The sequence below is a fragment of the Apteryx rowi genome, unplaced genomic scaffold (assembly GCF_003343035.1).
Source record: "Apteryx rowi isolate R43461 unplaced genomic scaffold, aptRow1 scaffold_95, whole genome shotgun sequence".
NCBI lineage: Eukaryota > Metazoa > Chordata > Aves > Apterygiformes > Apterygidae > Apteryx > Apteryx rowi.
Window position 1 is genome coordinate 710,215 of NW_020451260.1, and position 24,017 is coordinate 734,231.

The 24,017-nt window shown below is 48.7% G+C and overlaps 1 protein-coding gene across 1 annotated transcript in view; it reads left to right on the forward strand.

Moving 5' to 3' along the window:
• CTIF (cap binding complex dependent translation initiation factor) overlaps positions 1–24,017 on the forward strand; it is a 180,872-nt gene that overhangs the window by 155,251 nt on the left and 1,604 nt on the right. The window contains exons 11-12 of the mRNA XM_026092246.1: positions 1,745–1,900; positions 23,142–23,195. Coding sequence (XP_025948031.1) covers positions 1,745–1,900; positions 23,142–23,195 — 210 coding nt within the window. The remainder of the gene's footprint in view (positions 1–1,744; positions 1,901–23,141; positions 23,196–24,017) is intronic.

Sequence of the window (24,017 nt, forward strand, 5' to 3'; positions counted from 1 at the left end):
GTTTGGTTTGGTTTGGGTTTTTTGCATTAAAAGTTGAGTGAAAAGTGCAGAACAGGTAATTCAGTAACCCTGGGGTGATAATCTGAGCTGGCAACTCACTCTCTCCTCCATCACCACCCTGGGACTGGCTCAATAAGGAAAGGAAGAACTTTGCAACCTCCCCCAGAAAATGTGAAAAGACCCAGCAGTATTTGGCTGCAGGTTGGTCTCAGATTCGCCGACACAGTTGGGCAATTGCCTTACAGAAATGGGTGTAGGGAGGAATTAGTCATCGCTGTTTGGTTAATAAGTGGCTCAGTTATTTTACAAGTCTTTTTCCTGCATATGCAAATACTTTTTTTCCTTTTGTAGTGAAACATAAATAACTTCTTTCTTGGATCTTCCATGCATACAATTGTGTCACGAAAATTATCATTGAGCTTTGGCCTCGCCTTCTTTAGTAGCTGCTTTACCTACCTTTATTTCAAAAGAAGCATCTGCTGTGTGTTGTCCAGGGCATGAGCGCGATCCTTGGTGTGGTGGCTTTTATCTCCCTCTGACTCTGCAGAGTGCAGCTGCAGGTTGGGGCATTAGGAGCAGGAATGTCTTTGTCTCCGGCAGTAAGAATAAACTGAGATGAAAAAGATACAAGATAATTTATTTAGTTGGTGGATTTAACATGTTGCGCAACCCACACTGGGAACACACGCTGTTGAGCGTGAACTTGTCTCGTTCTCTAATTTTCCCCTACATAATACCTACTAATTTTTAACAACAAGGAAAGGTCACTATGGAGACAGACAAGCAAGGTCATGTGAGGCGTCTTGCTAGAAGCTCCTATAGCGTCGCTGAGAGGTCAGGGAGGTGCTCTTAGCTCTGAGTGCAGCACACGCTCCCTTGTATCATCACAGTCAGTGGTGTTGCCCTCTAGAAGACTTCTTATCTGCTTTTCTATGTTTCCACTTGGTCTTTGCCATACAGACGTGTTTTTATATCCTGCTTTTGGGTGAACCCCTTTTTGTTTTCCCCTCTGATTGGAAGACTGGTGGGGAGGCAACCATCTCTGCACTTTTCATCCTGATGTTGCTCCATAGATCACATCATTCTCATAATCCTTGGTCATGGCAATCATGCAGCTCAGGAGCAAAGTGACCTTTTAATGCCAACTCTGTGCTCCCCTGACCCTCTTCTGGTTGGGCAGGGAGCCAGTCTTCTGCTATAATCTTATGAGACTCCCAGGGAGAGCAGCCAGGGGCACTGGGAATCTCCAGGCCTGACACATGGTCAGCGCTGCCTCTCCTGAAGATAAAGGAGTGAAGGGCACGGGCAGACTGAGCTGGTGTCCACCAAGCCCAGCTGTGCCACTTGCATTCATTGTGTTCCTCTTGCGTTTCAGCTGTTTGTTGTTGGTTTTATTCAGTTTTATTTTTGCATGTGGAAAAGAGCCCTCAAGCCTGTTCGAGGAGGTGGGGAGGAAGACGGGACACTGGGGAAGTCATCTCTATCTCGGGCTGTGACAGTTATTGCAGAGGTTGATGTTATTTCTGCAGTACCTGCTTTATGGTGGCTTTGCAGTTTTGAAATTCCAGCCACTCTGCTTGCGTTGAGTAATCTCCCCGCTTGTTACTGAAGAGTCAGTCTGTCTCTCTTCCTCCCCCCACCCTGAGTTTCAATTTCCTCTTAAGTCTCTCTCTAGACAGCCGTTGCTTCTCCTGTGGCAATGCGGTTTTGCTGATGCAGCCTGTTGTCTCTGTCCCTCTTGCAGAAGGATTTCACCATGAGGGAGGAGTTGCAGCAGCGGGACGTGGAGCGCTGGCTGGGCTTCATCACCTTCCTCTGCGAAGTCTTCGGCACCATGAGGAGCAGCACTGGAGAGCCCTTTCGAGTCCTTGTCTGTCCCATTTATACCTGCCTCAGGGAGGTAATGCCTTCAAAGGTTTTCCTTATCCACCTGTTGGCCAAGCCGTTGAGTTATAGTAATGGTTTCTTGATATTTGCTTTGTGGATATGAAAGCTTCTCACCATAAGAGTACCTATGTCTGCACGGACAAGTTGGCTTTTCCTGCCTGTTGTGATTCTACTAGTTAAAAACACTTGTTCCAAGACCCCTGTGTTCAAGGTTGTGTTTGCAAATCCCAACATTGCAAAAAATCCCTACCGAGGGAGCATCATGATTCTTAAAAGCAGGTGAAGTGAACTTCTAAACTGTCCAAGACAACTGAACATCCGGAAGCAGAGGAAAGAGGTGCCCAGGAAGAAAAGGATGGATATCTTTTATGTTAGGCACTCTACTAACATGGTGCGGTTTGTCAGGAAAGAGGGTCCCTACCCTGAGGAATTTACAGTCTGAATAGACAAAACAGACTGAAATAAATGAAATGCATTGGCTCAGAGACGGAGAGGGGGAAAGGTCCCAGATGGCATTTCTCCCAGCCTAGTGCAGTAGAAACCCAGCCCTGGCAGTGGGGTGGGAGCATTTCAGTGACTGAACTCCTGCTGATGGTAAGCATGGTTCAGGCTGGTGGTAGAAACCTAGATGGGGACAAATATAAAATGAAACTCAAGTGTTAATGTTCAGAAGAACGAGAGAGAAATTTTCACCATGCAGTCTTAAAGATGATTTTGTCTTCTGCTGCTGACTGTAGAAGACTTTCTTAGAAAATCTGTCTTGTCGCCCAGGAATGGAGCTGTGAATCTCAAATTGTCAATAGTGCTTCTGTCGGGCCATAAATAGCTTGCAGCAAAATAAGTTCTGCTCTAGACCTTGGGCAGAGAAAGGAGAGGGAGAGGGGAAAGAACTGCCAGTAATGACTTTTTACGCACATGGAAAGTTTTATCTGAACGCAAACACGTTATAAACATTTTGTCTTCACAGTAATACTGTGAGTAGAGTTCACAGACAGTGACTGTAACGATGAAAAAGTCTCTGGGAATCTTGTCTAGGCACAAATATCAGGAGAGGAAAGAGAGGCTAAGAACAGCATAACTTCCCCAAAATCTCTACCCACAGCAGTATGTGTCACCTCACTGGGAAGATCTTGGCTCCCCATTCCCCTCGACTTCCCATCAAAGTCATGACAAAATCCAGGCCTGGTTCTCCCACAGTTTTTCTCTGCCCACTCCTGTCTGCCCTCCACAACATGCTGTTCCCTCCATGTCATCATGCTAGGACATGGGGACTGCATAGCAATCTGAAGACACATGGAAGGACATGTGGACAGCAGCAAATGAATTTCTCATATCAGTGATATTTTTTGCTACAGGAAAGCCCCATAAAAAAACTTTACTAATTACATCAAGAAGTTGTGCATGAATTTGCTTCTTAAAAGGACATCTCCATTCCTAAGCAGGACAACTCTGTCCAAATTGTTTTGTTTCTTAGAGAATAAGACTCTATAGCTTAACTGATGTTGGCGAGCCCTTCCAGCAGTTCTGCCCTTAGATGATTGATCCTTGACTGTCCTGCTCTGCAGAGTTGTGACCTTGACTCATGCTGTTTCCATTCGATGGCTCTGGATTGGGTTTTTGCACTGGTGCTGTTTTTTACTACAGTCAGSTAATCCTGTCTCACAGGGCCAACCTACGGGAATGAGACCAGCTATTTGTCATCGGTGATAGGTGACAAATTCTAAGATGATTGACAGAACTGAGCCAACAAAATAGCAATAATCTGGATTTATATTTGAAAATTCAACAGTTAGTGCAAGCTGTAGTGGGTTCTTTACACACAAAATAAACTCACACACCACGTCAGGAACTCCTGGCAGGCTGGTGTCTTCAGGGGCAGAGTCTAACAATTCCCTGTGGATCAGGAGCAGCAACAGCTTGAATCCTCTGGGGTTAAAGGTGTCTGGCAGGAACAGTCTAGGAGATGGCCTTGAGCTCTTCCAGCTGTGCCCAAGAGGACAGGGATGTTTTTGCACTTCAGCCCCACCAGATGCTCCACGAGACAGTGGAAACTTTCTAATCACTCAGTGTTGAAAGAGATGGTCCCACTTCTGCATCCTTCGTTCCCTGTCTCCCAGCACGGCCCCTCTCCTGGCCCCTCTCCAGCCTGGCGGGAACTCGTTCAGCCTCACTGAATCAGCAGGGACAGGAAGCTCGCTGGATTAATGCTCTGCTCCTTCAGTGGACTGGTTCACCAGAAGATCGGCCAAGTACCAGAGCCAATGCAAGAGAGGAACGGGCAGCTGGGAGAAGGGGGAGGAGGTAGGGGAAGCAGGACTGCCCCTTTTAGCCATTAGACTGTTCCTGTCCAGACAAGGAACACCACCATGATTTAGAGCACAGCATCTCCATCCCCATCGTTTGTCTCATTTAGCTGCGTAAACCTCATATTTGGGGCCTAGGCAGCTCTTTAATATACATGTGGTGCGTGCTTAAACGATGCTGCTGGGATCAGGGAGGTAGATGAGATGAGCTCCCGAGGTCTCTCTCTCTTCCTCCAGGGATGTTAAAGCCTGGCATAGTGTTGTAGGAACTGTGGTTGATATCTTCAGAGCTGACTGGTGTATTTGGACAYGCATCGCATATTTAAAACCCTTGATGAGCTTTGTGAAATGTGTGAGGTGGGCTGGTATCTCCTCCTCTGCCTGCTGGGGCAGGACTATGTGTCCTCGTGGCCTGTCCRGTTTGGGAATGACCGGCAGCCACGGGAATTCCTCCACTTGCCTCAGGACAGGTTTGCATAGTTTAGCAGCGCTCATCATAGTTTTTTTTCTCCTTCCTGCTATTCAGCATGTGTGTGTGCGCGTGTCTCTGCCTCTCCTAACTTTTCCTCCTTGAATGTCCCACAGCAAATCCTCTCTGCTGCCTACCAAGAGCACGCTTAGCTCTCTCTGCCTCCATCCACCCATCCTTTGACAATAAATCATTATTAGAGGCGAGATAACATCTCTGTCTCTGCCTGTCCTTTCAGCTTGTCTTGCTTTTTAGTTTCTCTGTCTCTTTTTTTTTTTTTCCTTTTCCTTTATAGCTTTGGCAGACTTGGCCAAAGGTCAGCAAGGGAGTGAGCAAGAGGAAGGGGAAAGTTGCATGATGACTGAGGCAGGAATGTCTCTTCCCTTCCCCCAGCGAGGCTTCCTCTGCCAGGCTCCTTTCCTCTCCTCCCCCTGTAAAGGCTTATTAACACCTCCTGTAACTGCCAGAGCTGGGCTCGGGTGGGCCACGGGGAGGAAGCGAAGATGGCAACGAAGCCGTTGGTGCTGGGTGGACCCGGCGCGCGGTTGCCTAGTGAGGACTCGGAGGTCACCACGGAGGCTTTCCTTGCAGCAAGGGAAGCTGCTGTGTAAGGGAAGGCGATGAGTAAGCCATGGTTTTTGCTGCGTGTCAGCTCTGTCTGTCTTGCTTGGACTCAGGGGGGAAGCTGACCTCGGGAAAGGTGAAGCGAGGTGGGGACTGGCGCCGGGAACGCGACTGGGGTGCTGGACAGCAAGGCCGGTGTAATTTATTGTTCGGAAAGAGAGTGGTGTGGATGGATTGGTTTTGTGGCTCAGTGGCCGGACTGAAAAATCAAAACAGAAGTTCATTTCAGGCTACACTGGAGTGATAAATGCTCAGGTTTGTTGGTTAGCCAAACGGGAATTCATCACATGCTGAATGAAGCATATCCTTTGGGAACCGGACAGACCGTTGCRCTTTGGTGTCAGGCACAGGAGTGGATTTTTACTCATAGCAAAGGAAATTTGGGTCAGAACTGTAGCTTCACTCGGGCGCTTGGGCAGCATTTCAAAAGCCAAGGGAACGGCTATGTCCCATTGCATAAAGGTGGCCCCTACCTGGCACAGGAGGGGGCCTGAGTTCAGAGTCCCCAACTGCGGGAACCAGAGGCCAAGAGTCAAAGTATTTAATTTTCAGAACCTTTCTGAGGTTTTGGGGTGAGGTGTGTAGGCAGGATGGGGAGATGTATTCACAAAAAGGTAAAGGGGGTCAAAAGTGGGGTTTTAGGCAAAGATGTGGTTTGCCAAGAAAAGTAGAAAGTGGGTTCAGCCCTGGTTAAAAATGGTTTTACACAGCACAGTGAATTAAGGTAGCACTTTGGGTTCAAATACACTTGATGCTTGGAAGAATATGTAGTTTAAGTTGGATAAGGAAAATGGGACACCCAGACCCAACTCAAAGACTGTTATTACTGACAGCTGGGGGTATGGAAAGAATATGGAAAGCTTTTTAGTGACAGCACTGAAAAAGCAGAGGAGAGAGCCCCTTTGCAGTTGAGAACCAGAGGACTATTGCAACCCTCAAATCTGGGGAGTTTGGGAAAAGAATAACAAAGCAGAAAAGTTAAATATAAATAAAAAGAAAGAACTTTCCTCCTATTCATCCCTTTAAGCTTCGGGGAATCCAGGGCGACATGGAAAAGGGCATTGTTCCTCAGSAAAGGCTTTTCCTCGGGGATGTGTGGCCTTTCAGTCTGAGCACAGCGGGCCTGGCCCTTGGCTGCCCAGTTCCAGGAAGCTGCTCCAGCCTGGTTCCCCTTGCACAGGACTGCAGTCCACGCCACTGGCGAGATCTTCCAGGACCACAGTCGTSTCTGAGCTTATTATCTGGCTCCATGAAAAGGCTTTCAGCGTTTTTAGGAAATTGTCCTGGCTCCCTTGCTTGATGGCCTAAGCAAGAGGGGTGTCCCATTGTGTTCTCCCAGCCCTACAGTCATGTATGCTCAACTGCGGCCTCATTTTAATTCACAAAGCCACGCCAAATTTGTCCCTGTAAATCTCCTCCGGCCCCCTCCAGGATGAAATGGCGTTAACTTGCTGACATCCTTGCCGCTCTGAAGGCACTGTGCTGTGACCAAATGCTGAGGGCCACATTCAGTCGTGCTGTAAAACTCAGCTGGCTTTTCATCATCAGTGCTCATCCTTGGCCCACATACTTCAGTTTGCATGTCCTCAAAAAGCAGTTGAAAACAAGAGAGCAAGCAAGGGACTTCAGTTGTTCCTGCACACCCATATTTCTTCTTTTTTGTGGCCCTTCAGCAGAGCCAGCAAATAGAGGAGTAGAAAATAGGTTAAGATCGAGGACCAGCAAATGTCAGTTGAACCATCAGTGGGGCAGGTACACTCCAGTGCCTTGTGCCTGGTGTAACAGGTATCCCACTGCTACTATGGAAGTAGAGATAATAAATAATACTATTTGCCATCTATTATTCACTGATTATCGCTGTTCCTGGTTTTCCTAGCTCTTCCCTAAGCTTGGTTTGAGCTAACTGTTCTTTAACTAGCTCTGTGCTGCCTACAACTGCCTGCGTTGTGTTTGTATAAACGGTATTGGCGTAGGTCAGCCCAACTCACCATCTGTCCCACTTCATTCCCCCAGCRCTAGTGGATAGCCTCCGTGGAAGAGGAGCATTAGATCCTGAGGGACTTGGCACGGATCTTGGTGATGGCAGGCAATGGCTGAGGTCTGCTGGAAAAGAAGRATTGTAACCAGCTTAGAGCCACTGCCGTACTGGGCTGAAATAGACTCCCMTAGTTCACTCAGGAAGCTGCTCCGGAGGGAGGTACTAGGGGACCTGCTCTTTTGACACTGCCAAAAGTCCCTTTGTTCTCGCTCTTGGGGCAGCAAAGTTCACTTTTGCCTCCACTGCGGAGTCCTTCACCTTTTAGTTACTCTCCAAACACTGAGTGAAGAAGGGGAAGAGGGAGTGCTTTATGGTTTCTCCTCRTAGGAGAATGAGCAGACATAAGATCAGAGGATGATTCAACTTGAAAGGGACCCCAGGAGGTCCCTAGTCCAACCTCCTGCTCCAAGCAGGATCYGCTATGGRATCAGATCCCAGGTTGCTCAGGGYTTGATCTGATTGGGTCTTGAAAACCTCTAAGGAAAAAAATGGTACAACCTCTCTGGGAAATCTGCTTCACTCTCCTCATGATAAAAAAGGTTTTCCTCATACCCAGTCTGAACCTTGCTCAGTTCAGTTTATGCCCATTGCCTCTAGTCCTCCCATACTGCACCACTGTGAACTGCCTGGCTCCATCTTTRTAACCTCCTCAGAGGTATGGAAAGGCTGCTGTTAGGTCCCCCTGAAGCCTTCTCTTCTCCAGGCCAAACAAGCYCCATTCCCTCAGCCCCTTCTYGAAGAGCAAGTCCTCCATCCYCCCAGTCAWCTCAGTGTCCCTCTGCTGAATTCACTACAGTTAACGAATCTGTTCTTGTACTGGGGGGCCCAAGACTGGACACAGTATCTAGATGTGGTCTAACAAGTCCTGAGAAGAGAGAGATAATCACTTCCCTTGATCCATTGGATATGATCCTGTTTAGACAGTCCATGATGCTGCTAGCTGCCTTTGCTGCCAGGGTACAGGGCTAGGTCAAGCCCAGTTTGTGTCCAACAAGACTGCCAGGGCCTTTTCAGCAGAGCTACTCCCCAACCAGGCAGTGCTCAGCCTGGATGGTTGCAAGGGGTTCTTTCTTCTCAGATGCGGGACTTGGCATTTGTCCTCATTGAATTTCTTAAGGTTCCTGTTGATTCATTCCTCTGGGTGGCAGCCCTGTCCTCAAGCATATTGACTGGTCCCCTCCAGTTGGATGTCATCTGCAAACTTGATGAGAGTGCACTCCTCACCTCCTCCATGTTGCTCATAAGGATGTTTAACAGGACAGGTCCCAGGATAGACCCCTTGGGTTCTCTTCTTGTTACTGGTCCTGTTACTGTACCAGGAGAGTACAACCCAATAACTACAACCCTCTGAGCCCAACCATCCAAACAGTCTTTTAAACCAACTGGTTGTCCACCATCTGCCATAATGTCCTAGCTTGGATATAAGACTATCGTGGGAGACAGTGTTGAAAGCCTTGGTAAGGTCAAGGTGAATGACACCCACTGCTCTCCTCTCATCCACAAGACCATAGAAGGTGGTCAGGTTGATTGGGCATGATTTACCCTGGGTAAATACTGCCTGTTCCCAGTCACCTTCTTCTACTTTTTATGCCCAGAAACGTGTTCCAAGAGGACTTGCTCCATGATTTTTCCCAGGGCCTGAAGTGAGGCTTATGGGCATATAGTTCCCCAGGTCATACTTATGGCCTCTTCTGAAGATGTGTATAACATTTGCCTTTCTCCAGTCGTGAGACATCTCCCCTGATCTCTGTGACTTTGCAGAGATGATAGCAGCCTCTCTACAACATCGGCCAGCTCTCGGCACCCTCAGCTGCACCAAGCAAGACTGTCAGGACACAGGCTTAAAGCAAACACGAGGAAGTAGTTCTTCACAGACAGTATAATTAAACTGCAAAACTCCTTCCTGCAGGAGGCTGTAGATGCAAAGTGTTTGCCAGGGCTCAGAAACCAGCAAGACTAATTCATGAAGGAGAGGTGGAGGGCCATTACTGCTGGGGGCTGCAGAGTACTTTGGGAGAGTGGCACTGTGCGTCTCCTGCTCCGCTCATGGCTGGGACCAGCATACTGGGCTAGGTGGGCCTTTGACCCGACCTGAGATAGCCATTCTTATGTTCTTATTAACGACCCTGGAGACTAATGATGCCGGGAGGGATGAATCAGCCCCGCAGAGACAATGGGGAGCAGCTCTGGCAAGCTGGCGGAGGGCAGGACAGTTGCTCCTCTGCAGGAGTGTCTCCTGCCTCCAGTCTTGTTGGCAGAGATGGTCCCGTTTCAGCATCRTTTAAAATCCTGGCATGGTCCCATCACTTCCCTGCCTATGGTACATGCTGCTAACTGAAAGCCTCCGGGTGGTGGTGCAGGGAGGATAAATACTCCCTGTCTAATTGCCTTTCCCCCACGTCTGAGTCTGTGGTGCAGCATGTAGACTGGTATCCACTCCCCTCCCTTCTCTTAGTGCCTGTTATCTCCTGGGGCCATACTGTGTAATTTAGAAAAATATTCTAACACGGTAATTAACGTCTGAACTTCAAGAGGGCACTGCCTTTTCTCTGTCTCCTTTAGAGGAAGAGAGAGGAAAAACCTTTCCAACTGCAGTCAGAGGAGCTTGGAGGGTGGTGCTGTTTGGAAAAGAAAATTGTATCTTTTAACGTGCAGGATTTTTTTTTTTTTAATCGTTCTCACTTTTTAAAAAGCATCAGCCTTTTGAGTCAAAAGAGGGTCTTTGACAGTATAATAAGATGCTAAGATTTTAAGATGATGCTCCCAGTCAGAGAACGAGACAGAGTTTGCCTCTGTTTATCATATAAGTGAAGACACCGAGAAGGCCAGATTCTGACCTYGGGCCACTCTTCGGCCCAGGTAATTGCATGTGGCCGAACCTGACTGATGCTAGCGCACTGACCACTGGAGACAGGACTTTCGGTGGGGAGAAAATAAGCCTCATATGAAGAAGAATTGTGGGGGGGAGAAGGGGAAAAAGACATTTTTAATCACCATGCCTCAAGAGGTAGGCTGGTCCCTGAGCTGAGCTCCAAGAGGAGGAACCTCGCTCCAGAGTCCTGAAGAGGTGTCTCCCAGGGGCATTGATCTTCACTGGGTTTGTGCAAGGAAAGTCAGCGCCTTGGTGTCTGCCAGTCCTGTCGCCCCAGTTGGTTGTACAAAAAACAGCGTTTTTGTCTCCAGGCCTGTATAATCCCCTGATTCTCTTCACCGGGAAGAGGCAAAGGATGCCATATGAGACACATTAATGCCGAGACTACTTTGCACTCATGTCTAGTGCTCGGCTCAAGCCCTTGAGCTAGGGAAGCCCTTGGGTACTGCAGAGCGGTGCCGCTGGCGTCCTCRTGCCGGGAGCAAGCACAGCGGGCGGCAAGGCATGGGGGACAAAATGGGAGGTTCTTTCTCGGGGGAAAGGAAGGAGCCAGCGAACGAATGAGAGGGAAGCGGTAACGCGCTTGGCACAGGATGTGGGTGTGGGTGGCTTACACGGAGGGTGGATCAGAAGGGAAGAGATCTCGAGGGAAGCAAAAAGAAAGAGCAGATTGTGGGTCAGGGACACAGGAGAAGGAAGAAGAAGGGAGAAATATGAGGAGAACAAACAAGTGGGAAAATGCAATAGAGGAGTCCAGGAGAGAGGGAGGATATAAGACCTGGAAAAGCAGGAAGAAAAGGTTGGGACTTGGAGCAAGCAGGGTACATGTATCCACATGGTGACTTGGACCTTCGGGCATGTGGCAGAAGATAGCATGAATGTACAAGGGTCTGAAAAGAACAGCCAAGGGCTGGTGTTGGTCTGCAGAATGAAAAAGCAAGCAAGCAAAGCAACTTCTGCTCTCTGCCCTCCCTGTCTGCCCAAACCTCTTTGCATCCCCTCTGACCGCTGCCCTGTCGTTGCCCTTGCAGCGCACACCCCGGTGTTCCCTGTTGGCCACTCGGTCGCCTGGAGCTGGGAGCAGCGCAGCCATTGCTTCTCCTCTGCGTGACAGCCACCCTCCAGCTCCTAGCAGGGATGTCTTCAAATTTTAACGTCTGTTATGCCACATCCCATTAAGCTGTGRAGATCCCTTTAGCCTCATCCTCGTCTCCTTGAAAGAGCTCGTAAAAAGGAGCCTTTGAAAGCCCGGGGAGGCTGCAGGCAGCAGCAAGGGGAGAGGCATCATGCGGTCCCAGCCGGGCAGATGAAAAGACGGGAGGAGCTGGCGCTGCTYTCCCCACACACGCATGGTTATTATACGGCTGTCCTCTCCGAGAGCTATTTCTTAGCGTTTAACGCTGATAGTAATCTACGGAGACATAACTACCACAAGCCACACCTCTGAACATGGCTGGTAGCTGCTGTGGTTAGATTCCCCCAGGAGGGCTTTCTTGGCTCACAGGAGGCCTATTCAGCACAGACAAAAACCCTCCCAGTTCAGAAACTTCCCTCCTCTGGTGCCTAGCTGTCCTGGAGCTCTGGATTACATTTGCAGGGGTAGATCCCGGCAGCTCAGACATCTCTGAGGGCTTCACGTGGATGTGGGGGAGCTGGGTGGAGAGCAGGGCCATCACCCGTGGGGCTGCCCCACAGCCCCCGGGCGTTCGCCAGCGCTCAGAGCTCAGCTGGTGGGGGTGTGCGGGTGCCTGCGAGCGCCCGTCTCCTGCAGCATCTCCCGCTCCTGTTTTTAGCAGTTGCTTTATTTAGGCTTGGCCTAGGCTTCAGATTTTGTCAGCAGAATGACGCTAGCCCTATGAAAAGATTGCACGCAAGCCTAACCCACGGAGCGATGTTGGCAAAAACTCTCCCACGAGGGCAACTTGTACGGACGAAACACATTGCCTTTAATCAGCRTAGTTTGTTTTGTTCAAAGGGCAGGTTTAAGGTAAAAGAGCTCTTTTGTCAGAGCAAGCTGCATATCCRCTGCAGGGAAGGGGATACCGGTGTAGTTTTACCGGTACAGGTCCCCCAGCAACTTTTAAACCATTACGTCCCAAGCTCTCCAGGGCAAAGAGTCTCTGCCTTATAAATGTGTAGAGCTGTGCACGTAATTTGATAATGACAATTCAATTCACTGTGTGCTCCCTAATTTTGGATGGGGGCACCGCAGAGAACATTTGAGGCAGAAGCTTGTGAAACATCCCACCTCGAAAACCTGATATTATTTGAGAACGGATCAAAACGGAGAGGGCTGCATGATGCTTTTGAAGCCAGCTGCTGTGTTTCGTATTTTGTGTTCAGGAACACGTATTCTTAGAAAGCTACGGGACTTGTTTAGTTCCAGCCAGCGAGCTTCACAACGGCAATGGCATATTTTAAATAGGGGAGGGCTCTGGTGCCGGAGATGGTTTCCAAGGAGAAAACGTGCTCCCATTTATTTAGCTGCTGACCCAGAGGCCCCGAGTTTTATCCTCTTCCATCTAAGCTTTCGGTGTGGTTACTCCAATGCGCAGCAGTTCCGAGCGGCGTGGCAGCGGCAGGATTTGGGCCCAGGTGAGGGCCAGGGCAGCCGGCTGCCATCACGTCTGCGCGCAAGCTGGGCAAGCGTGGTCGGCTCTCAGCGACCTGCTCAGAAGGCAGGGGAAGTAATTAGGGCAGATAAGAAACGGAGCTAGATATCATCTCACAGGATGGTCCCTCCTCCTCGCGTGGCTTTGTTTTTGCCTTTCGCCCCATCGTACCAGGCATTGTTAGCTCCCAAAGCCCTTTCAATTGGATGTAAACATAACTATTTGCGTCTGCCGCCATGCTCTCTTAGAAGAGCCAGGAAAGCGGAGAATGTCCGGCGGGCAAGGGTGGAGCCCTCTGCAATCAAGCGCGATGGTCTCGCTGCTTTTTCTTTCCATGTTTTGTATTTCCCTGGACCCTTGGGGTGAGATCACATCCTCCGCTCCCAGGGTTATTATGTCTTCAGACAGGCAGGATGAAGTCTGCCGGCTGGGTGGCTCTGTCGCTCACACACAGGCTGGGTGGCTCGCTCCCTCTGCCTTCCCCGCGTGCACGCGCTCGAGCCCCTCTCCGAAAGCCATCGTGACTCCCATCCCGCCGATGGGGATGATAACCTCCACCTCTGCCTGGGGTGCTTAATGGGAACCACCAGGCTACTGGTGGATTGCACTGTCTGGCTTGATGAGTGACCAGATTTTCTTCATCATTGTCTCCAGTAATTGCCTTTTAATGTTTTCCATCCTAGCAGGAATCTCTTTTGCTCTTCCAGATCTGGGGGGAGACAGTCTTGTTTTATGGTTTTCCTTGTCTGCAGTGGAAAGGAATAGGAGGAGTTTCCCACGACTGGGTACAGGATTTTGTTCCTCTGGCCTTAATTCAATTTACTTCTAAAYGTCTTTCATTTGAGTTCCTCAGGAGCCTGACAAGGAGGATAACCAACATTTTTGGTTTATTCAATGCAGTAAACAAACTAATCTCTTCTTACCATCCTCCCAGTGTGTCCTGGTTGGGTAATAGGAGAACAGAAGTCTCCTCCTCAGCTAAGAGCAGCATGTTGCTGTAAAAGGAGTAGGTGCCACTGAGTGAACTGTTTCAAGTCATCTTGAATATGTTAAGGAAAATACCTCCTATGGCCATGGCTGCACGCATGCCTCTCACTGTAGCTCCTGCTCAGAGCTCCTCTCTCCCCCGTGCCACCTCGTCTGTGCAGCTGTTTGTGGGGCCAGGCAGTGACTTATACTGGTGGCCTCTTCCTGATGGAGACAGTTTGACTTGTGGTCAGCACGTTCTCAGCGTGGGGGCTGAGACCAGGCCACCACAGCTGAGGTGTGGGGAGAGGGAGTCAGGGAGCAGGACCTCCCTATGCAGGCATTGCTGTGGGAATCACCATGCAGCTGTTTTTACCAGCAGAAAGACTTGTTCACCCATCTTAATTAAAGCCCTGCTACAGGAAGATGAATTTACGTAGTGCGGGTTTTGACCTTACAAGGACAATGCTATGCTTTGTACTCGGGGGCCGCTCTGCCAGTTTTAGAGACAGTAATACATTTGGTGGCAGGAGGAAGGGGCTCTGTTACTTCTTACCCCAAATATTCTCTGAGACAGTGTTAAAAACGTGAGTGGGCTGGAGGCATTTTGTGCATTTTCAATGGGCTTGAAAACTTCATTGCCAGACAGATCCATCAGAAGGCATGAGTAGAAGACAATGCACAGAGAAAGAATATTTCTAGTGAGGCTGTGTGTCAATGCAGCTGGACTCCCAGGTAAGTTGGGTTTTTGGAGCCCAGCAAAGTGGCAGTGAGCTTTGTCACTCAGTGAACCTACTTTAATTTTGAAATCTCAGCAATACAATAGCCATTTCAGCTGAGATGTGTTTTTGAATAGAAATGCTCTCTCCRATAAAGGGTTTAGCACAGCAATTACAATTAATCAGGCCATGTACAATGCTGTTAGTGATGATAATGCGGGGCTCAATTCAGTTGCCCACCCAGGGGCATCTAGTGCTGTTTTAGTCACCCACATGTTTTGATATCCCATGCGGTCTCCAGCTACTGCTCTGGAAGGGCACATGTCTCTTGCAGCTCCTGTGTCATGTCTTCCAGCCTCCTGCAGACCTCTTGGAGCTCCTATGGCATTTCACACTGCCCTAGTTGAAGTGCCTGTCCTTAGGGACCTGAATCAAGACTATTTGGGGTCTTTCTGATGGTCTGAAGGAGGGGTGGGAATTCACCTCACATACCTTGTGAGGTCTACAACTGTCCTGGATATCTGGAGTACCTTTTTGGAGTGGAGGCCCATTATGGTCCCCACTGTTACAGCACAATTCATCTCATCCCAGGGTACATACCAAAACCAGAACGAGTGAACTGTGCCCTAGAAGTGCTACTCTCTCTCTGTCAACTATAAAGAGTCTAGAAAACTCACAGGCAGACATCATAGATGGCTACGGTTGGGTGAGATGAGTCTCAGACCAGCTGCTCAAAGGTTCAGATACCTTTTGTGCTTTTACCAATTTCCCCCCCTCCTTCTGTGTTGACTTGTTGCATTAGTTCCCTGTGTAGAGCAGGGAAAGCAGTGCTGGTGCCACTGGTTACAGGTATGCTCCAGGCTCCCCAGCATAGTCAGAAAGAGAGATCCATACTGGCAGTTGAGTGCAGGGTTTGAGCCCACCACAAGTCTACATCAGCTCACCCTCTGCACTGCAAAATCTCAAGGTTAATGTAAGTCACCACCTCACACYGGTCTGGATGGGGTGGTCAGAGTGTGCTGCACACCGTAACACAGAGGATCTTGTCTGTGCAGCACAAACAGGTCAGCTGTGCTGGTGACCTGAGGCTGGTGCTCCTCGAGGCTGGTGTGGACATCCTGGGCCTGAGCTGTGGCAAGGTGGTCACTGCCTGCTACGCTGAAGTGTGCTCTGGGACCTGTTACCCATCTTCATGCAGACCTCACCAAAATGAGGCTTGCTGGGAGGCCACATGCTGCCGGAACAGTGGGTTCTTGGAGTAGCTCCATCCAGTCCTGGTGCAGAAAGTCACACTGGAGAAGATACCCCTTGGCAGGATGACTATGAGCTTCGAAAGGTCCACCATTTCCAGGTGCTTTTTTTTTTTTCTTAAGAAAAAAAACTCAGCTCAAACTCACCAAGCCACCTGACTTCCTTAGCTCCCAGGGTTTGCCCTGCATGGGAATTGATATCCTTTAGAGAAGGTGGTGCTGGGTGCAGTTTGTTGCTGGGTGCAGTTTGTTGCTGGGTGCAGGATCAGCCCAGGTGACCTGTGATTCCTTGGATCAGGGAGCTGATATTTCTAATGGGAGCAGATTGTAGAAATGCTGAAACTGGACTTGCTGGTAGAATGTTTTCTAATTACTCATCCCCCACACCCTAGTTTGTACTTTGCATTTTCCCCAGTCTTGGCTGTTTTCATCACCCCTTGTCTTGTGACAGTAAAAAAACTGGAGTTGTAACAATTACCTTCAGCTTGGAGAAATCTGTGACTTTCCCTTTGCAAAGCAGCACAGCAGTCACGTGGATCTTATCGCCCGCATCTTCCTTAAAGACTTGCAACAGTAGGTGGATGAGGGGCCTCTGGAAGAGCAGAAGTAAATGTATTTCTGCAGAGAGCCTGTGAAGTGCAGCCCCTCCTTCGCAGGAGCAGCAAAACTGGCTTTTGCTCCCCATCTAGCAAACCTTGGGACTTCCATGAATTTATTAGGGTTCATTAGAGCACCGAGAGTGTCCGTAGAGCCATGTTAGCAGCACAACACATCCCTCGCCTTAATAGCGCTTCAGTTCTGTGAGATGGTCCCAACCACTGAACTGGAACAGATCAGTCTGGCTACGAGAAAATCCATCATGGCCCTTCCCAAGGGCTCCTCTGCTTAAAAACAGGATTGGAAAGCACAATCTCTCCTGCAGCTTTTGAAGTATGTTATATTCATTCTGTTTAAGCTCAGAATGGCATAAGTAAGTGCATTGCTCCTTCTTCCTAATCTAAATCTGTCTGCCTCTTTTTCCACCGGTGGCAATGAGTCCCACCAAGTAGTTTACTACAAGTGAATTATGTATGATCTTCTGTGGTAATGGTCTACGCTCCCCAAGGGGAATAAGAGTAGGCACCTTATTGACCTATGAGTTAGATTAAGCGTGCACCTGTGGGCAGTTACTGCAAGGCAGCTGCAGTGCTGGAGCTTCATGCCGTAGGTTGTCTGTGAGTCCATGCATGTTGTCACCTTGATGAAGAACCTGTGATCGAAGCRTGGGCACCCAGCAGGGAAGCAGGGGAAGAGGCACAAGGACTGCAGGCAGTTTGGCCTTTGCTGTGCAGCTGATCTGAAAGAAGTCCCAATCTTTTCATGCCTGTCTGGAAGGGGTAGATGGGATCGGGCCTATTTGGGTGAATATTTCTGGAGGTGGAAAACCTTTCTGTGTTCTTACTCCCAAAGTATCAGAAAATACTGCATGCTAAGAGCTACTTTGTGGCAAGCATTGCTTATTTCATTTTGCAAGCGATATCGTACACAGTAATTAGTACTATGCCTTACAGGAATAATATCGTTGCACTCGTAAAGGATAATGTATGCGTTTGACTGCTCCCACTCCATTTCCCAGTGAGAATGGAGCTAAAGAAGACAATTAAACCTGCAGTGATAAGCAAAGGGACTGCAAGTCAGGTTCTTCAGCACTGCTGGTGGTGCTGGCATCCCTGAGAATACCAAGTAAGCAGTTTAGCTTCTCTGCGTCCCAGTTTCTCTCTGTAGAAAGCAGATAATAAACCCAAAACCCTGTCAACTTAACTCTCCCGTTTGCTCCCAGACCTGGTCCCCTCGCTGTCTGCACTGTATATGTGTCAGTCCGTTGCCTTTTGGCGGAAATGAGCTGGTTCTCTCCGTGATGAAGCACAGCGGCAGTTCTGGGGTGAGAGACCAGTCACTGCAGCAGTGTGGGCGAAACAGCCCAGTTTGGCTCCCTGCCCATTGCACACCCCTCGGATGCTACCTGCTCCCCCCCAACACCAATGAGTACTGGCCTCCCCAGGGTAGCAACAGAAAGGTTAGATCTTTGGGGCCACCAGGGTGACACAGAGGCCCCCAGGAGATGGGGCCCAGTGGTGTGCCACGTAAACCCGTTGCACTCGGCATGCAGACATGAGCCGCCCTGCACCCCAGGCCAAGGGACTCAGGGATCTCCCCTGGGAGCAGACGCTGCTAATGGGGGTAGGCAGAGCCAGTGCTTCCCTCCTGCTTTTCAGGGACATAGTGGACCTCCAGCTGGATTGTAATTCCCTTTTGATTCCTCTGATGAGAAGTTGCACTGTGAGTTTAACGTGCTTTTGCTAGAAAGGTGCTCAGGCCCCAAKTGGGCCTGAAGAGCATTGGCAGTGATGCTGGAGGTGGTTGAAAGTTGTGAGCGCATCTGCTCATCTCAGGGACGTGTCAGGGTTTGATTCTTGAGTGCCTTCACAAGTGTCGGAGGAAGGCATTTTGTCCGGGACTGCTAGGAGGAGATGTGGGCCGCTTCCTTCTGGAGCCTAGAGGATTAATGAATTCTGGGAAAAATGCATTGCAGCTCCCATCGAAACACTGCCACCACACTCCCCAGAGCATTTCCAGGAACAGACCCTGAAGTTTATTTTTGTTTGTCCATGAAAACATTTAGCACCCAGAGACCAACAGGGACGTGCCAGCCTTCCAAAGGAGGCTGCCAGGTGCAGCATCTGTCAGAGGGACAGGGAAATTTGGAAGAGGGAGCCCTCCCTTGCAGAGATCGAAGTGAAAGCTCCTGATGTCTCCTGCCAGTCTACAAAGCTGTTAGTCCAGCACCAGAAACAAAAGCGAGAAGCCTTTCGCAACAAAGCTTGGGTATTATATGACCAGCCGGGCAGATTCTGGCATGCAGCCTCTGCTCTTAGGAAATCAAGTAGACTCTTTGTCTGCTTTCCAGCAGGAACTGCTTCTTTCATTCCACGCTTGATACAGGGAACCGACTCCAGAGCAAAGGGAAGTTTTCGCTCAGACAGCCTGAGCCTCCGGGGGATGATTACAGGTTAAACCAAGAAGCGTGTGAGTCTCAGCTCACCTGTGCTGTCGTCTGCCTCGCGCTCCTTTTCAACTCCCTCGTCCACGTTCACTCGCTGGTCTGAATGATGTGGAAACCTGTTTGAGAAAGGCGGGCTGATTTCCGTGGTGGAATTTCTGCAGATAAATGCAGCAGGGAGGAGCAGTTATAAATAGTTAAATAAATAATAATTCTGATGTGGGAGTGCTAATTTAAGGTGTATAAAATGCTTACTTTAAAATATTTTAAGTAAATATAAATTAGCCTGCAAACGATGAATGCAATTGATTCAGGTTCAGATTTTGATCACACAAGGGCCGATGCTTCAACACTGCAATTTCCACATTAGCTGAAGAGTGCTCGTTCTCACAAGCCATGAGATGTTTCCGCACTAAGGTACGTGCGTACAGCCCCAACTGGCTCCGCTGCCCTGGTTGCTGTGAGTATGGGAGAGGTCTTCACAGAGCTGAGGACCAGGGCTTTGGAGGAGGGGAGAGAAGAGCTGTCCTTGTGCTGGGCTCTCAGTCTGTCATCCCAAAGCTGTTGGAACAAAATGTTTGACCATCTGTAACATAAGATGGCATGGGCATAGTGAGCTGGGGGGTCCAGTGATCTCCTTCAGCCCTGAGACAATGGTGTGAAGCTGTGGGTGCTGGACCACCGTGCAGGACACTGGTCACATAACCCAGCCTAGTGCTCGGCCACCTTGGCAGTGGCATCCCAGCAGGTCAGTCCCCTGGTGCATTGGGCATAGTCCCACATGCTCTGCCCGCTCCTACCACCCACGGCTGTGGCTTCCTGCCTGCCCATGCCAGCCTCCCAGCCACAGGCAGGAACAGCTTTCAACAGAGCTCCCATGGCTACAGTGCAATTAAGCAGGGTGGGTGGACGGAGACAAAACACTTGAAAAATGCATGCAAGATGATGTTGGTGTGCCGAGGAGATGGTAGGGGCCCCATGTAGCCCTTTCATTGCAGGGCCAGTGCCATCCTTGCTCTGTCTGCCTTCGATGACAGTTTTTCCAACCCTCCTTCCTCTTTCCCACCCTTCCATAGGGTCATTTCTGTTTTAGGGATCAGAGACAGCCTTGCTGAAACAGGTTGCACAGCTTGCCCCAGCTTTGTGCATGCTCCTGCCATGCTGGAGAGAACAAATGGGCTTCTTGCTCTTCTCGTGTCCCAGTGACCGGGTAGCAGCAGCACATACCTAGTGCCTACACCATGAAGAAGCATGAGACCACCCCTCCAAATGTAGTTGTGATCCTCCTGGATGTGAATCTTTTCACTTGCAAGGATGCAAGTGGCTGGCAACCATCTCTGGGCATGGGACTCAGACTCTGCTCAGTTCCAGCAGATCTGCCAGCTGGGACCTTGTCTACTGCGCAGGGATGAGCCCGGGTTTGGAGAGCAGGTCACAATCTTCTTCTGACCCAGCTATCACAGGCACAGCGTCAGCTGTGGCCCAGCAGGACTGGTATCTCTTAGTGCCTTGATGCGCTCATGGAGCATGAGGAAAGTTCTCCTGGGCTGTCCCATGTCGCAAATAGCCTTTGACATATTCATCCTCGCCACCACCTTTCCGAGGAGAGGCGGTAAGGGTGTSCCCCCGCCTCTACAGATGGGGAGCAGGGGCAAGGGAAGTTCGCAGCCTGGCCCAGACATCACAGGCACAGAACCAGCGTCACCCAAGGAGACTGTGGCAGAGAAAGAGCTGTGAGCCAGATGTCCCAGGTCCTTCCTAATTGCCTCTGCAATTACAAGGTCTTCCTCCGGTTTGTTAGCTGAGCATGTTTGGTATAGACCGGTGGGAGGAGAGTACCAGTTTCTGCAGTCATTTCACTGTTAATGTTCCTTCGTCCCACATTTCTTGCTTTAAATTTCATATTATGTTCTTTACTTAAGAATAGGAAAAATATGAGATACCAATATATGTTAACTTACAGCCCTGTTTCATTCCATGCTAGCAAGCCAGTCTGCTAAATATCCAAGGAGTGTATTTCTAGGCTACTACTTGTTTATATTTGCCCTTAATTGAAATTTTTTTGTTGGGTTGAAAATAATCTCATGTTTTTTTGTGAAGAATCTGTGAACTGTTTGTGAGAACTTATCTCAGAGCATGCGGCTTGGGCTTAGCTAACATTTTCCAAACAACTTGCAGAAAGATAAACTTGGGGGAACTGCAGCATGTATTCAAAACCCTGGCTGAACCTTTGGCTAACGTGAGATAAAACCCATGGACCGCATGCTCCTCCAGATGCTATAAACATGATCTTCAAAGCTAACAAACTGCTGTGTGCTGAAAACAGAAAAGAGTGAAGACAAAACTTTGCAGGCAATGATAATTCCTTAAATTACCTTTTTTTTCCTAGCTTTTCCCAGCAGTTAGGGACCTTGTGAACAAACAGGCATTTCTTTGAAAAGTAAAAGAAAGATGAAAAAAATGAAAGTGGGAAAGAGAAAGGATAAGGCTGAGAACCAGAACTGTTTTTTTACTAAAAGGTATGACTTCAGACCAAATTTAGTTACACTGAGCAGTTTTGTATGTGGCCGCATTTTAATTAGTGCAACCAGCTTTCCAAAGCTTAGCTTTCCCTGATGAAGTTCAGATGCTGATGAAGTCAGTTTTCTCCATTTTTAGTGCCTACGCTCAGCTCCCTAGTACAGGTATGGATTGGCTCTTGTCCAGCAGGGCTTGTTCAGCTCGCGTGCGGTGGTACATGACAGCGCCGATACAGCTTCTGGACACATACTGGCTCTTCTAAAAACCCCTCTGGACCTAGATGCCCTCAGACTCCAGACCCCCATGCTTGGAAATAGTTTTCCCATTACGCAGAGTCTCACAGCCCTCGTTCTCCTGGGTGATGGAGAACCAGCTTTATAAAGGTCCAGCTCAGGAGCGTGCAAAAGTTGAACTAATTTCTAAGACTGATGGAATGGAAGCGGCTGTAACTTCATGTGTTTAGTGTTGCCAGCACCTGTGATTTTTATCAGCGGTCTCATGATACAGTGTTTTTCATAATGTTCCAGCTCACTGTGTTGGCTGATTAAGTGAGAATCGCCGTTTTTATCTTCTAGAAAAACAACCAGTACAGCTATGCTTTATCTCTTGTGGTTTTAGCAAAAAGCTTGAAAGCATATCTTTGTGTGCATGACAAACCCATGAAACAAAGGTGAATACAAAGAAACACAGTTTATGAAAAAATGCTCATCTTTGAGCCAGCTTTGAGGGCTCTTATTCATGATTTTGGGGCTTGTGGGGTGAGACATACTGACACCCTAGACTTTGCTATTGGCAAGTAGAGTGATTGACCCCTCACAGTGAACTTGGAACGTGATGAGCTAGCAGCCTTGACAAAGGTGGCTCTTCAGCACGGTGTGGAACAGCTTGCCTGGAAATGATGCAGGCGTCTTCCCTCGCCGTCCCACACCATGGGTGGCCTGAAGTTGCAGCAGTTTTGCGCTTCTGTTAGAAGTTGCTCGTACTTACAAACATGGGGCTTATGAAGCAAAGCTCATCTCTGGGATAAGGCTATGGAGAGCAGAGCAGGGCCTGGAGTTGGTGCTCACAGTGTATGAGTGGGAAATGGGCTAAAATGTGGTTAATAAAATGACATAGTGTGAATGGAGATTCTCCTTTGCTGCATTGAGGCCTCAGACTGGGAAGATGAAATTGTGGGAAAGAGACCAGGGAAAATCCATGCCAGTGCTTTCAGCATGCAGTGACRCTTCAAGAGGAAATTTGCACCTAAGGTATAATAGTTTCACTGGAACCATTGCACTTACAGCAATATATAATCAGTCAAGAAGGAACCATATTAATTGCAGTGCACTGGAAGTAACACTTTCCCGTCGGGTAGTTTTCTGGCTGTTAGAAGAAGGTCCCCACCGGGAATGAGAGGTTCAGGAATGCGGGGTCACCTCCCAGGGCTCACTTTGAAGCGGTTGCTTCTCCAGGCTGTACTGCTTGAATATTGTCATCTGAGGGCATATTAGTGGCTGTATATGTGAAATGAGTGCATTTGCTCGTTGCCTACCACAGGAGAAAAACATTGTTCTGAATAAAATTTACCCTGAAAGCTGTTAGTCTAAATTACCAATGTTCTGCTCTGCTTGCTCGCTCTCAGCAGCAGACGTGTCAGTGATACACCCCTTACCCCACATTTTGTCAGTTTGTCACAAATTTTTTTTATAAACCTCTTTCTTCCTTTCTTTCTGATTTTCTTTCCCTTTCTTGTGGAAGTGACAAAAGTCAAGCTGGGTTAAGAGATGGAAGAAGGGTCATAAGGGAGGAGGAAAGGTCACACAAGTCCAGTCACTGCCTCTGTCTTCTCTCTTTTACAGTTGTTGCAATCTCAGGACGTGAAGGAAGACGCTGTCCTTTGCTGCTCCATGGAGGTAGGGAAGCAGGCATTTGTTTGAAAGACATGGCAATGAAAATGAAATTTCTCCCATAGATCCATTGCAAATAGCAACACCAGAAGTCACCCAATCCTTATCCAGATGAGCTGTTAAACCAAGTGCTTGAGTTCCCTGTGGTCATCAAAAATCCTATGGCCTCTTTTGGCTACTTTTTCTCTAAATAGGAATGTTAACTTCATAGCTCCTCTCTCTTCCCTTGTTTTAAATGGATGCAACCTATATTTGGTAGCTGGGATCCCATCACAAAGTTAACTACAGTCAAAACAGGTTAGGTACAGGAGGCTAGTTCCAGAATTAGCCTGGTGGCTTACATGTTTATGGAGGACTTCTTGTGGGGTGAGGAGCACAAGACGAGGGAGTAGACTCAAGAGCCCCACAGTTCAGCTAGAATTACTCTTTTATACATCCATACCGAATAAGCGTCCTGCATAGCAAACTCTGGCTCCCAGCTCCTGAAGTGACATTAGACTGTGAAATGGGAAAATAATATCCTGGTTCCTTCAAATGTCACCTGCAGGTTTTTAAACACAAAAACACTTGTATTGGAACAAAGGCCACCCCGTCGCCCTGCCTTTGCCATGCAGTTGCAGTAGCTCACAAAGACGGGTTTGCTGTGCTCAATAGCAGCTTTGCTGAGAACCAGTTTTAGAAATATAACACAGAGGCAATTGCTCAGGTTCATTAGCTTTGCTTTTTGGAAGCAATTGGCCCACAGGGATATAGATGCTTTCCTTAGAGTGGTGGAAGTAGGAGGCAAAATTGCAGCCTGAATGGTAGAACTTCAGCAAAATGACAGGC